This window comes from Gymnogyps californianus, chromosome 3, assembly GCF_018139145.2.
Source record: "Gymnogyps californianus isolate 813 chromosome 3, ASM1813914v2, whole genome shotgun sequence".
Classification (NCBI taxonomy): domain Eukaryota; kingdom Metazoa; phylum Chordata; class Aves; order Accipitriformes; family Cathartidae; genus Gymnogyps; species Gymnogyps californianus.
In genome coordinates, this window is record NC_059473.1 from 98,593,900 (window position 1) to 98,608,714 (window position 14,815).

General features: G+C 37.6%; 1 protein-coding gene across 1 annotated transcript in view; it reads left to right on the plus strand.

Annotated features, from left to right (window-relative positions):
• Window positions 1–14,815, plus strand: part of EYS (eyes shut homolog) — a 950,400-nt gene that overhangs the window by 924,676 nt on the left and 10,909 nt on the right. The window contains exons 46-47 of the mRNA XM_050893740.1: window positions 894–1,066; window positions 14,553–14,714. Coding sequence (XP_050749697.1) covers window positions 894–1,066; window positions 14,553–14,714 — 335 coding nt within the window. The remainder of the gene's footprint in view (window positions 1–893; window positions 1,067–14,552; window positions 14,715–14,815) is intronic.

Sequence of the window (14,815 nt, forward strand, 5' to 3'; positions counted from 1 at the left end):
CATAAAGTGTCACTAAATTCTAAAATACAAATACGTCTAACATATTTCAACTATTTTGAAACTTTTTCTTTTTAGAAAGGAAGGCATTTTTAACATTAATGCCAAGTGTATTCTGTATTTAACAATTTCTATAGAATTCATACTAATTTTAAATTTACAGGCTAGTGTGAATTTTTTTGTTATATTCTCCTGGCCTGGATGAAAGAAAGGCATAAAGAGTAGTGGACACTAACAAGTCCAATGATTCAGTCAGTTTAGAAAATTTGCTTATGGCATAGATTTACAATCATAGATACATACCACTCAGATTGCCACCTCTTTCACAGTCAAATCCACTATCCTCTTTTCCATCAAGTACTTCACCAAACCTACCTCTGATGTGCCAATTATGAGAACTTAGCAAATGAATAATGGCTAAGTGAAAGGCAGTTGCTGACAGACTCCTGTTACTAGCTAAAATTTGGAATTGTTAGCAGTTCCCTTATACTGACATCTAGTTTTATTTTTATGGCTCCTCTTCACTGCTTTCCTTTCCCTTTTAACGTCCACTTTGACTTCTAGTTTATGAAGTCAAGGCCTTTTTGAGTTATTTGTAGAGCAAAACACAAAAAAACCACAAGCTGCTTTTTTTTTTTTTTTTTAACGGATGCTAATATTGTAATGCTACGGTTCAAAATCAAATGTTTCCTATTAAGTACATTTTTCTTTTATAATAAAATAAACATATCAAAAAGTTAAATAAGAAACTTTGTTACTACACTTTTCTGTTAACCGTTTTGGATCAGATGACTAAACAGGTATCCAAACTTGAAAATCTTGATTACATTGCTACTGACATGTTGATTTCTTTTGATAGTAATGTTGCATTCTTTCCTTTCACTTACCCACCATAGCTGTGACTGCCTCACTGGATGGAAAGGTGCATTTTGCACAGAAACAGTGTCAGTATGTGAACCTGAGCACGATCCTCCACATTTGTGTAAGCAAGGCGGTACCTGTGTGCCACTGCCTAATGGCTACACATGTCACTGTCCTCTCGGAACAACCGGTACCTATTGTGAACAAGGTATGTCAAATGGATAGTACACTGTACATACAGTTATATGATAATGCCTAGGCGGAAAAAAACAGTATTTTGTAATACATAAATTAAATGTGACAGAGAGACACAAAGTACAAAATAGATTTTATTTAAGAAAGTGGTGCTCCTTTCTGTTATAAAAATCAAGTAATTTAAAGCTATGAATTGTTAGATATTGTTTTCTGACTCTGCTTATTTTTAACACCATTTGTTCCTTCAATTTTTTCAAATCATTCAACCAAATTCACGGGCAGCACAGCCTTGTCAGATACTGAGGGGACAGGAAGCATTGCAGAGCAGCGTTATAGTGCTTAGTTCAATTCCCAAGCTCACCATAATGAAGTATGTTGAGAAATACACTTAAGAGCTCAGTATTACACTTCTGAGTACACTTCAGAAGTAGGAAGCATCGGGGACCTTATCCAATTTCTACTGATGTTAATGGAGAGGTTCCTGTTGACTTCACCGGCTATTGGGTAGGGATGCACTGAGAATGATGATAAAGACGCAAACATCACTGCAATAATCTTCAAGTGTCTATTCTCCCTGGCTTTCTTCCAACATGTCACCCTCAAAATATGTCCTCAGTTTGCCGGTTTTGCATTTCTTACCCTCATGTATAGGAATCCTTTATCTGTCTGTTTTCTTCTCTGAGAGATTGCACAAATTAATATTCAACGATGTGGATACACAGGTGCTACAAGCTCAGGGACTTTTCCTGTAAGTGTCTGAAGCACCTCTGTGTGCAAGGAGATGCAGTACAGCCCGCACCCCCTATTCCGCAGCACTTAGATTCAAGTTAATATTGTACAAGCTTATGTTTTTCCTTCGAGAAGCTCTCCAAAAGATGCTGGAGAAGTCCAGTTACTGTTAAATAGCTCCCTTTTCAAACTGCCTGCCAAGGTCCAGCCTCCCTTGTTGTGCCCACAGAGCGAGTTTCAGGCACAAAACTGACAAGCTGAACTGCATTTGACCTGGTTTGCAGTCTTCACCCTATAGATAGATACAGTTTTAAAATCCCATTACAGAAAGCACTTGCAATGGGTAGGCTCAAATCAAAGAGAATGTAGCTTCTGGAAAGTCATTGTTAAATTCTTTATTCCATGTAAGAATGTGCTTGCTCTATTGCCTCTGCTGCAACAGCTTTTTGGGGCTCTTTATATGAACTTTTCAACTCTGAATTCTCATTTCAAGTGAGGTTTTCAAAAGTAATGTCATCTGGATTCAGGACACTGATCACCAGGACATGTGCTATACATAAAGCAGGTAACCAATCAGGTAAACACTCCTGTGTTCTGGTTTCAGAATAGATTTGGATCTTCTTGTGATGGCCACTATTACCAGTACAAATAGCTTATATCTGTGCAACAGAAAATTGTATTTCTTGTAGATTGTCATCCTTTTAGTAATTCCTCCACCTGGTAAACACATTAGAGGGTTCCTCTCTGTTTTATTTAAAAGCTTTCTTTTTATGAATAGGGACTATGGGTCCTGACCAAACTCTTTGCCCTGCATTTCACCTTACTCTGGCAGAATAATGAATTATCATGAGATTTTTCAAAGCGCAGTTTGCACTTTTAGTGGATGGCAAATTGCTAAAAAACAGCTGCTTATCAAGATTGAATATCTCATCTCTGGATTGATGGTGGTTATTGGAGCCAAAAGAAAAAAGAGACAGAGAGCAATGAACAGCCCAAGGGACCAGGAGAGAACAAAGGCAAATTAAATGATGGAGACTAATGAATGTGCAAGAAAGAAGGAAAAAAGTGTGAGAAAAAGACAAAGAGATTTATGAGGCAAAAAGCAGAGGAGAATAACAAAAAGTAAGAACAAATAGGGCTTTACCAAATAATAGCAACTGGTAAATACAGTACAACAGTATGGATTGCATGAGAACAAGTCAGGTGAGGTGAGTAAATGGGACAGTAGGGGTAGAACCACAATAATAAGGAAGAGTACCCTGACCACAAATGTTAAGGGTACTTAAACATAAACTGACAATAATCAAGCACTAACTTGCCTAGCAAACACTAAAAATGTTTGTGGTTCTTCATGAACTGCACACATGAGAGATGAAAACATATGTGCAGATGAGGCTGTAACTGTTCTTAAAGAGTAACTTGATGTGTCCTGCTTAGGGCAGCAACTCAAACCACCAAGGATGCAATGACTGTCAGCACAGAGATATGGTACATTATGGTTAAGCTTTAGAAGTTGGAGCTGCACTAACTAGTGTTTAGTAGTTGGAAAACTAAATTAGAACAAGAGTAAACCCAGGGAGAGCAAGATCAGTTAAAGAACATAGTTCTAATGGCTCATATGCCCTGAAATTCTCAGTGCTTTCTTGGTCCACTCTCACGATGCTCATTGCCAAAGCGTAAATAGTGAGCAATATTCTCAGGATGTTGCAGTTAAGATGTGTATTAAATCATATATTTTAGAGGAAATTAGAAGAAATCAACCCACTTGATGAAGAGAGGGCAGCAGTTTCAATTGCCCTGCATTTCCTATAGGCTGTACATAATCAATTAATATTCAGCAAGTAGTACACAGATATTTTTTGGTCTGACACTCTGAGAGCAAATATTTCATTGTCTATTTCAACCTGCCAAAGCAAGTGCCAGGACTTGCTTTTCTAGGAGAAAGATCAAGTGGTTTAGCAGGTAGGCAGCACACTGGTGACTGAAGTGCAGTAGGAAGATGCCTATGAAATTTAAGACCTACTTTGGAAAGGCAAGCATCCATAAGGAGCACTAGGAACAGAGGATAGGGTTGGAAATTAGATCTGAATGGGTCCAAGGAACAAAGTCTTGTCAGGCAAGGCAGAGTAATACATTAATTCTAGAATAATTTAAATTTCCACTTCTTGGGTGTACTGTGTTGTCCAAACCCATTAACTCTCATAAGACAGGATGGTTCTTCAAGTGTGTTAAGTTTCTAAAGGTAACACTGATGTAAACAAACAAAAAAATGATTACTTTATACTGCCAGAAATAAAAGTGGTTGTAATGAAATGGGAAGGAAATGGAAAATTTATGCAAGAGTCTTTTTTACTTAGTGTTAACATTGCCATCCGGACTCAGACCACTTCTAAGACTATTCGTGACACATGAAGCAACAGATAATTCTGTTCCACTGGTTTGAAAAGGTCACAACTGTAACAGTAACACAGCAAAACCAGCCCAAAACCTGAAGTGCATAAATGGCAACCAAACATTGCCAAGATCTGGCACGGTGTTAATTCTTAGTTAGCACTCCCTTAACCACAAGAGTTAGGAATACAGGGGAAGGAGTTTATCTAGGGTTTTTTTAAAAGTAGTTATGTTTTCCAGGACACCAAAATATGATGTTACTAAAATCTTTTGTTCATTTGACTTAAAGTTTGCAACTGAAATACGAGACAACTCTAAATTGTCTTCTGATTAAGAAGTGAAGCTTCAGCCCAGAGCAGCATGTCTAGTTATTTCATTAACACACAGTGTTCAAAACCAACAAGAGGTTCCAGCTCCCAGCACTTTGTCTGGGGAGTCTACTGCATGGCTTTGAACACCGAATTCCAGCTTATTCCATTTGGCCCAATGAGTACCTTTGTAATTAGATATCTCAAAGGATTTCTGAAGAGGGAGAAATCTCTAAGGACCTGGTTGTTTCAGCTCTCCTGCAAGTATATAGTAGACCTATTGGCTTCAGTGTGATTACTACTGTGAGAAAAAGTGGCCAATATCAAGTGTAAAGGATGATTCTTCCTAGGGAAGAAGCAACAGTCTAAACCCCTTTTGCTACAGATAGTTTGATTTATAGGACATCATTATTATATGTGTGAGCACAATATCTTTTTCATAACTAGTAATTATTAAGAGATGTGAACATTAAAAATACAGACATGTTATCCATAATGACTGACTGCAATTATCTTCTAATCTCTACTAAACTGTATCTCAGCAGCTTATTCCTCTTATAAGAACAGTGTCCCTGTGTGAGGCCAGTAATCCTGTCTCTAGCAGTGGCTAATAATGAAGGTTTAGAGAAAAGTTTAACACAGCAACTACATATGACATCTCCCTGAAGTAGTCTTCTAGCATCCAAACATTTGTGGCTTATCTTTTTATTCTTTTTCTTGTCATTTGTTTTAGTGGATTAAATCAAGTCTCTCATCTTGACATAAACAGTATCACTTAAGGCAGTGGAAAACTTGAGCAAAAATAAATTTGGAGTCAATGAGGTTCCTCTGACATTCTGTTAAGCACTGAGATATATTTACACATAAGCTAGAATTCCTCTAGATACTAAGCATATGAAATATACGTCCTAGATAATTTACTCGATTTTGCAGAGGAATTAAGAAGATCTGCAATCTCAGATTAGTTAATTGTGAGATTTCACAGACCTGATAATATTCTCATTTAAGGGGACCAGAATGTAATATTTCAAAGATTCTATAGATGGCAGTATTGGAGAAGAATTGCCAGAGGCTAAAATAAGCACGGTTTTCATCACAACATTTCTATAAATTTTAAATTATTCAGCAGTTTTCTTTAGCAGGATTAGTTTGTGCCACATACTTTCATAAAATCTATTAAAATAATTTTTCTTGACTTCAAGGCATCATAATGGAATGCTACTGCCCTTTTCACAAAGAAATAAGTTAATAAATAGCTTTCTTCAACTATATATTAGTCTCTGAATTCCATAGCTACAAATACTGCCTGTCAACGTACAGCTCTTGAAGAAATGAAAGCAAAGGTAAAGAGCTTTTCATTGTCCTATCCTCAATTTAATGAGATACTTGTCAAGCAATAAAGCCATTTCCTTGATGAACAAATGGCAAACAACATCCTTTGGCCATGTTTTTCAGCTCAAGTCAACTTTCTAGATATTATTCTGATGTCATATTCCATTATTCTCATACAAAAATACAGCAAATTTTTGAAAATACCTGATAGACTGACAGGAAAGAAAAAAAAGTAACAACAATTCTGTAACTATTTAATCCATCTTCATAGTCATGATGAATGAATGAAAAATTGAAGAAGCTGACTTTTGGAATAATTTTTACTATAAAGATCTTTTTCTTTCTACGTAGTCTAGAATGTTACTTGACATATTTTGACTGCTATTGTAAGATAAGTTAATTCACAGTATGCTTTAGCTCAAGACTTCTACATGACAAGATACCTTATGTACAAACACTCAAGCACAGATACATGCATGTACACATATGTTGGATTTATCTGACAATGCAGTTAGACTTGCTGGCTTAATGCACAAACTATTTCATAGTTATTATTTGGAAACTTGTGTTTCTACGTTTAACCATTTAAAGGACAACTGCAGGCATTTATTAGCTTGTTGTTTTGAGTTACAGTGACTATTGTGTTTTCTTAGTCATTTAAGCGACACTGGTCCCATCAAGCTTTCTGTTTCCACTATCATTTTTGAAACCTTGTGACAACATGAGAAAATCTTTACACAGTAGCTATAGCAGTCATGTCCTATAAGGATAAAAGGTGCTGTTAAAGTTTTACCTAAAAAGCAATTTAAGCTTTCAGATTTATCAGTAACAGTCCAGTAAACTTAATATTCATGGTAGGCACAAGAAAACATGCATTTGTAATATTTATCTGTATAATTTAAAATGTCAAGTAGAATAAAGTGAGTTGCCTACTTAAATACATGCCATGGATTAATCGTATATAAACTCAAGTCGAAGTCATGCATGACAAAATAAAGGAATTGATATGCAGTACAACAGTAATGCCCTCCACACCAGGTCAGCCATGAGCGACATGATGTTCCAATAAAAATTCAGTCATGCACTTAGCATTCCCTCCAGTTACCCAACTGAATAAGAACAAGATACAGGCAGCTAAATAGCACTTAGCAGGATGGCTCTGGAATTATTTTCAGACTTCCTCTGTGAGCATGAATGATTTGCTGAAAATATGCTAGTCACCTTACTTTGTGAAGGTGTTCAGAGATAGAAACTGTGTCAAGGCTAGGAACTGGTTTTAAAGGCAAGGCACCTAGATTTAAGTGTCTACATGTGAGTTCAATATATAAGTTCCCATTATGGTTAATGAACATCTAGTCAATAGAGTCAGTGAAGCTATTTAGCTAATAAAAAGCTTTTCTGAATGTATATGCTTAGTGCTGTTTGAGATGCCCTGGCATTCAAACTTGTATCCAAAAGCACCCAGACAGAGTTCACAGATACGGCACAGGACCTGTTGGACACCTGTGCCTTTCTGGAATGGCACGTGAAGGTAAGGCAATAGAAATAATGTGAAAAAATAACAGTAGGTACCTATGTTCAGGAAATTGAATGGATCCTTGGAGGAGGCTACTTCAGGATAAGGTGAATTTCTTTCTAGATCTGTTGACCGTGTTGCATAGTGATGCTATTCAGTTGCCTGAAAATAGGACCTGGTCACATGCTGCCATACATCCCTCACACCTTCCAGCTGCCAACTGCAGCAGGTCCTATGTTTGCTGTTATACCAGCCAGGCCCATGTGGATGGCCTGGATACGCTAAAGCATCTCAGTGGCAAGTGACAAACATGTTTAAGAAACTGAATCCTGTCTTACATCGTAGTTGACTATAATGAGTATTTTCATGCCTATATGTGTAGACAGCTAAATGTAAGTGTCTTAATGCCAAAATTAATCCCTCCAATTTTACAGTAATCTATTTCCCTGACTTAATTACTCTCATAAACACTGCAGAATACTAGCTTTCTTATACTCCAGTCCTCCTCAAAGCACACTTGCACTGTTGTTAGACTAAATCCAGTCCAAGACATGAGTAAGTGAAGATCTCAATTTGAAACTAGATTAACAAAGTTTTAGATACTTAATTGTTTATCAATTGCTTATCAGGCTGCACTGAGATACTCACAGTCCCACTCAATGCCATAGTCTTTAGACAATTGAAGGCTTCCAGTGCAGAAATGGTCCCAGTGAGGGAATCTCAAACTGAGTGTTTCTTCTTGCAGCTTTCATCTTGAAAGCATCTTCAGAGCATTTCAGTACCTAGAATAAGCTTACAAACAAAGCCAGGCATGGATTAAACATTTGTAGATTTTGTTTGTATCACGTTTTCCTAATTGCCTAGTCATTAAGCATTCACTTTCACTATCATGATGCAAATACTTGAACCCATATTTGTCATATCCTCAAAGAATATAATAACCACTGAGTAACTGGGTATGTAAGGTTTTCCTTTTTTCCTCTATCATCTAATCTCTTCTAGGAAATTTTTGTTTACTGAAATATTCATTGGACAGAAGAAATAGAAATTATCCATATCCTGGCTATATACCCTCAGATGCAGGAGAATCAGGTTCAGATTTCTGGTCCAACTGATTTCCTAATACTGAGGTTTCATAGCTGCTCCCACTACAGTTTGCTGGCTCACATGACTTATTCTTAGGCACTCATCTCTTAATATGTGTCATACTGAAAGATTGAGGTCTGCTGTTTTGACTTTGGCTAGTAACAGCTATTTTAGGCTTTGGAAAACCAGAGATCTCTTTAGGGATTTAGCCATATGCTCCTAGGTGTTACTTCTTAGCTAATTAGGTCTCTAATTAGCTAACAGTAGAGATTACAACTCCACTGCAACAAAACCAAATAGAACTGTAGACTTCACTTACAAAATTGCAATCTTTTGTTCCAATATTGCTCAGAATAATGATTGCCTCAGTCTCTCCTCTTCAGGGACAGCAAGGATTACTAATGGCTGCAGGTCTGGCAAAATTACGACTTTCATGAGTACATTGTTCTAACCGTTATATTCCAGTTGTGTTAATAATCGATACTTTTGTTAACATGCTCTACTTGTTACTGCACTAAAAATGGAAGTTGAACTATCCTTTTTTTTGCTATGCACGAATTAGTTTGTAAGTTATGAAAAGTTAGCTCTTCAAAGATTAAATAAAAAGTGATAATTCAACAGAAAAATACATTTCCATTTACATAAGGTGAAATTAATTTTTTTCAGTTTTCCCAGATATTTACACAGAAAAAATAAAAAAATGCCCATGCCATATCAGTAATCCTTGAGCTACAACCTTAAGTAAATTGCATCTTAAGATGAAGATTTCCATACAGCCATATTTGTCACTGTTTTCCAAAATGAAAAAAAGCAACTGGTGGAGCTGCTCACTCTCTCTCTATGAAGGAATGAAACCACTGAAAATTTCTGACTGCGGAGTTTAAAGCTTTCAGACAGGTGTTTATTGCTAATGAACTGTTAGGGTTGCACTGTAAGTGCCAGGGCTCTGAGTGCATCCTCCCATGGCTTCCTTAGGGTTTGCCTGCTTGGTCTCAGAGCCAGCCTAGAGATGGGGCTGGTGTCTGGTCTCAAAGACAGCTTTGCTGAGAAGCCCCAGCAGGAGCTTCCTCCTGCATTGCTTCAGGAGCAGCTTTTAAACAGAGGCTCCTGCCCTCGATCCCTCGCTGAACTACAGTGCAGCAGCATCACATCCATGCCTTGCCTGGCCGTGTTGATCTGGACCTGGACTCTGACCCACAGACTGACTTGCAGGCTTGACCTTAACACCTGCCTCATCACTGTGGAACTGCCTGGTGATCTGGCCTCTGGAGCTGACCTGGCTGCTCCCCCCGGGCCTGTCCTGCTCGCCTTACTCCGGGCAGGGCCCTGGCTGGAGAGGCCTCTGCCCTGCCAGCCATGTTATATCACTTCTGGCTCCTGGCTCCCGGCTCCCAGCCCTCACTGCTCTCTGACAGTAAGCCTGGCTTCTAACACCACCAAAATGAAACAAATACTGAGACAAAATTATAGCTTGTGGTCAGAACAGTAGATAAGTGATAGAGTTCCATAAAAAAATCTTATTTTATATACTTAGTTGCAAAAAGGATTTGAGAGAAGAAAAGCAAACTGGCATAGCTAGTTGGTGTCACAGACTGACCCATCCATCCAAACCAATTTTTGCCAATTTGGCCATATGGTTACTATGAAAGACTTTCAGAGGTCTTGTCAAACTCGAGGCAAACAAAATTCACGGCTTTCAGCTTGGCACTGAGCCACACATCTCCTCACAGAAAGCTATCAGGCTGGTCACACACAATTTGACATTGTCACAATCTTGTCCTTTATGTGCTTGGCTATTGTGTCAAGGAGGTTTTGCTCCATGATAGTTCCCAAGTGAGGCGAGGCTGACTGGTCTATAGGTCCCTGCATCATCCTTCTTGCCTTTGTTGGAGAAGAACATGATGTTTTGCCTTCCTGCAGTTGTCAGGAACTTCCTGTGATCGCCATGACCTTTCAGAGCTTATTGATAGCAAGCAGCCTCACAGTGATATTGGCCATCTCCCTCAGCACTCAGGGATGCATCCTGGCTGGTGCTTGGCCCACATGTATATCTGATTAGCTGATGTGTTCCCAAGTTCTTCCTCTGCCATAGATAATGTTTCACTTCCCCAAGCTCAGCTACCAGGCTCAGGGACTTGGGAGGCTTGACCAGGCTTTACCAAGTAAAAAAAGAGCCAAACAAGGCTTCGAGTATTTTGGCTTTTTCTATATCCTTTGTTACTAGGTCCCCACTCCTGGGAGGAGTTGCCTCACATTTTCCATAGCCTTCTTGTTGGAAGCCCTTCTTGTTTCCCGTCACATCCCTTGCCAGTTTCAACCCCTGCTGAGTTTTGACTCCTAACTCCATCCCTGTTCAACTCAGGCACTGGCTCTCTATTTCTGCTGGGTAGCCCATCCCTGCTTCCACAGCCTCTGTGCTCTGTCTTGGAGTTTGAGCTCAGTTTTCTCATGTTGACTGTTTTACTTTTCCACTGCACGTTTCCTTAACATGCTGAATAGCAAAATGGGCTTGTTGAAAGTTTTGAGGCAACAAGCTGCTTGTAGAAACTATCAAAATGTAATGCCACCAAAATTTAGACTGGGATGTGTACAATCACTTCTGCTTCCATGGTGGGAATTGAGCTGCAAGAATAACCTAGAAAGCTTTGTTCATAACAACAGTTGAATAGGATGTGCGAGCATTACAGGGCTGATCAAATGAGGATAGCAGCAACCTGAAAGGTATTAATGCATAGTAGAGGGAAAGAAAAGCACACTTCAGCAACAGTACTTGCAGGAACTTTGCGTTCCCATAGCTCCAACTGGTCTAAAGGGATTTAGAGTTTCTCTTGGTATCATTTAGAAATGTATAGCTTCATCAGATACTAGTACTCAGCTTAGAAAAGTGAGCCATTAATCAGATACAGAACAGAAATGTTTGCTTAAATGCCTGTTGTGCTTACAATGCACCACACAGTGCTGAGCACCCTAGTGAGTAATGTAGTAGTTACACAGCACAAGTCCTACAAATTTAGCTTATAGGATTGGCAAAGGCATCCATTCACTTCATTTGTTTTAGTAAAGAGTTTCTCTGGAGTAAGCATATGTAGCACAGGAACTGTCTTCTTCAAGTTTAGCCGAGCTTCTTATTTTCTTATCTTAGGTGGGAAAAAAAGGTTGGTTGACAAGAAAACAACAGTAAAGTACCTCAGCATTTGACATGACATGTTAGTTTTGCATATGCCTGCCATAAAAGCAAATTGAAAAGCTTAAATTGTCTTATTCTTCATCTTAGAAGTTTGTCTATCTATAGATGCAATTTTGCAAAAATGAAATTTTATACTGATCATCTCTGTGCGCTGCAGTAGAGTTAAAGCATTCTGTTCTGAGATATGGGTGCACATTTCCATGTACCTGTCAAGTCAGATTTTTTCCATGCATATAATCAGTACTTACAGGATCTACAGATAATTTACAAGCAAATTAGAAGTCATTCTAGTACTTCCTGTAGTTAATCCTGCTGCATTGTGGCAAAATATGTTGCTTTCTGACATTTGTTAGGATACATTTATTGGGAATAAAACCACTTTTTTAGCAAAATGGGAATAAAATATTTGCATCTTGGAAGTTTCAGAATGAAGTATATTAAATAGACTATTTTATTTGATATCTATACATCAGGATAACATCTCCTTTCTAAAGCATTCTGACATCTGCTGCTGAAGATGTGGGTGTTGTTATTTTTTAATACTCTGTTTGTAATGTAAAGCCATGGATTTAATTCATTCTCTGAGTGATACTATAAAATCACCTTTTTGCATTCTTGTTCTCTCTCTCTGCTCCAAGGCTTTTTGCCATAGCAATCTTCCTTTCATATACTTTCCAATGATAAGCCATGTAGCATTTCAATCCTGCTGCAGCTGAACATTTTGCTTTCACACTAGTCATTGTCCATGCTTCCTTCATAAGCAGTAAAGAATTAACTAAATTGACAAAGTGAAACTGAATCTGACATGAAGACTTTCAGATACCTCATTGGACACTTCACCTGGTATGACCTTTTAAGCAGCAGCATATTTTAATATAAGATTGACTGCTGTGGCACAGTTCTTCCATATGTAAGTCTCGCTGTGCAAAAATTTGCTAAAAGAAGACTGACTTCCAAATGATGCATAAAGCAAAAATGTCTATGTACAAAATGAACATTGTCTCTTACCTACTGAAAAAAATACAAGCATCTAAAAATCCATATGAAAATTATTAAGTATTATTTTTTCTTTTGTACCTGATAGTGTTTATAAGTTTTAGTGATATAAATTACATCACCTAATCTGTTTAGCAAGTTTTATTACTATTTATCTTCCAGGGTAATTGCTACTCTTAAAACTATTTTTATTTCTGTCAGCTTTTAAGTATAGATGCCAGGAACTTCACATTTCTGACATTATGTAATATATTACTACAGACACTGCATAGCGTTGATATAACAGCTATTATGATGCTTAGGATGGGAGTCATTTGTTAATGTAATGTGTTTGCATGAGAATATATACATACGTTGAATAACAGCTCATCAAAAGCCTGATTCTGATCATTCAAGCATTTCATAAATCCATTATAATTGATATTCCAGAGATTAAAACTTACTTTTAGACTTACTGAGAATTTGTGAGGTTAAATCCTTGCAACTTCCTCTGAAGTATTAACTGTAATCTAGTGGGGGAAATGAACAGAAAGGCCAGCTGTATTGTTACTACCCATTCAAGAGGCATCCTCAAGTCATTATGCTAATAACAGGTGAGAGATCTGGATCCTGTGTAATGGTGCATCTGCCCGCTGGACACAGTCCACCAGGGACACCTTGAATCCTATTCTGAGAGAGGTGGTGGAACAAATAGACAAATTACAAAATCTTGCAGCATGCTGACTGCGTACCAATCTAATAACTAAGGCCCATCTGCGATAGGCAATACAAGGTGCAATTGGATGGCAAGCGGATTCACGAGCAGACGCTATGCAGAAAACTTGAGTATGGAAAGATAGCATAAGGTTGCCTGGGAATGCACTATGAGAACATCCTGAAGGTATATTTGACTGAAAGCAAGTTACTATAAAACTATGAAATTGGGAGCACCAAAATGAAGAGAGATGTTGGCCTCTTCTTAGAAGAGAAACAGCATAGCTTCAGCAGGAAAACTGAAAAGTGAGGGGGCAGCACTTACAATTCAAGCATTTAGTACTGCTGTTAACTAAGTAGTAAAAAGGGCTTATCACACACACCTCTAAAGGTACCCTGCACATCTAAATAGCTTGACTTATTCCAGTGAGCCCACAAATATAGCAAACTAACAACCACACAATAATGAATTAGCTAATAACTAACATAATTATATCTCAAATATGTAATGTTGTTATAGTGGGAAAAATTGCAAACAGTTTCAAGTGACATAAACAGCATAGAAAAGTATAATCATTTATCAGTTGGCTGAAGGAAATTTAACCAGCCTGATTTCTTACGGGTGTATGAACAATCAGCAGTGAGAGAAGTGGTAAGACAGAATGATGAAGTTGTGTATAGCTCAAAAGTGTACATTGTATATCTTCACTGTAATTGTGTGAAATTCCTCCATTTCAGTATAAGACAATTTGAATTATCAAGCACCTCAGTATGATTATCCTAAAAACAAATTTCAGCAGCAATTAATGAACACATTCCACTTAAAATGTACATTCTTATGACACACAAAGCAGTTTATTAAAAGTCCTCCACTAAGGTTTTCATCTCTATGGTGAAGAAATAAATGTTTATTCTGACTCCTGCAAAAGTATTTTGCATTTGAACCTTTCAGCAATGTAAAATTTACACTTTTACATTTATTTGAGAATGAATACTAATAAGATCACATTTATTTTGCATTACAACTACGGGCTTGATTGTTAATGAAAATAAGGCACACAGAAGAAAAAATGGTAATGATTTGCTGTTATCTAAGTTTTATTCTGTATCTAGGTTATTTTTAGTCTTTGGAAAGGGAAGAATTAGAAGTATTATGTACAGCATTTATGAACTATACAAAATAACTGTAGACAATTGGTGCCATAATAATGCAGTCCTCTCAAAATATCTTTCAGAAGACATTTCCTCTTGTATTTTTCAGATATTTCCATTAGTGATCCATCTTTCAGAAGTAATAAATCATCATGGATGTCATTTGCACCCTTTCATATCCGGCATAAGACCCATATAGAACTACAGTTTCAGCCTCTATCTCCAGATGGTATCCTGTTTTACACTGCACAGCATTTGGGCACTCAGTCAGGTAAGGATATTCCAGCTTGCTGGTATCATATACCCAGGTACTTCTTTGAAAAAGAAAAGCAGTACATTGAAGTGATTCAGGCATTCAGCCTCTGTAACTCA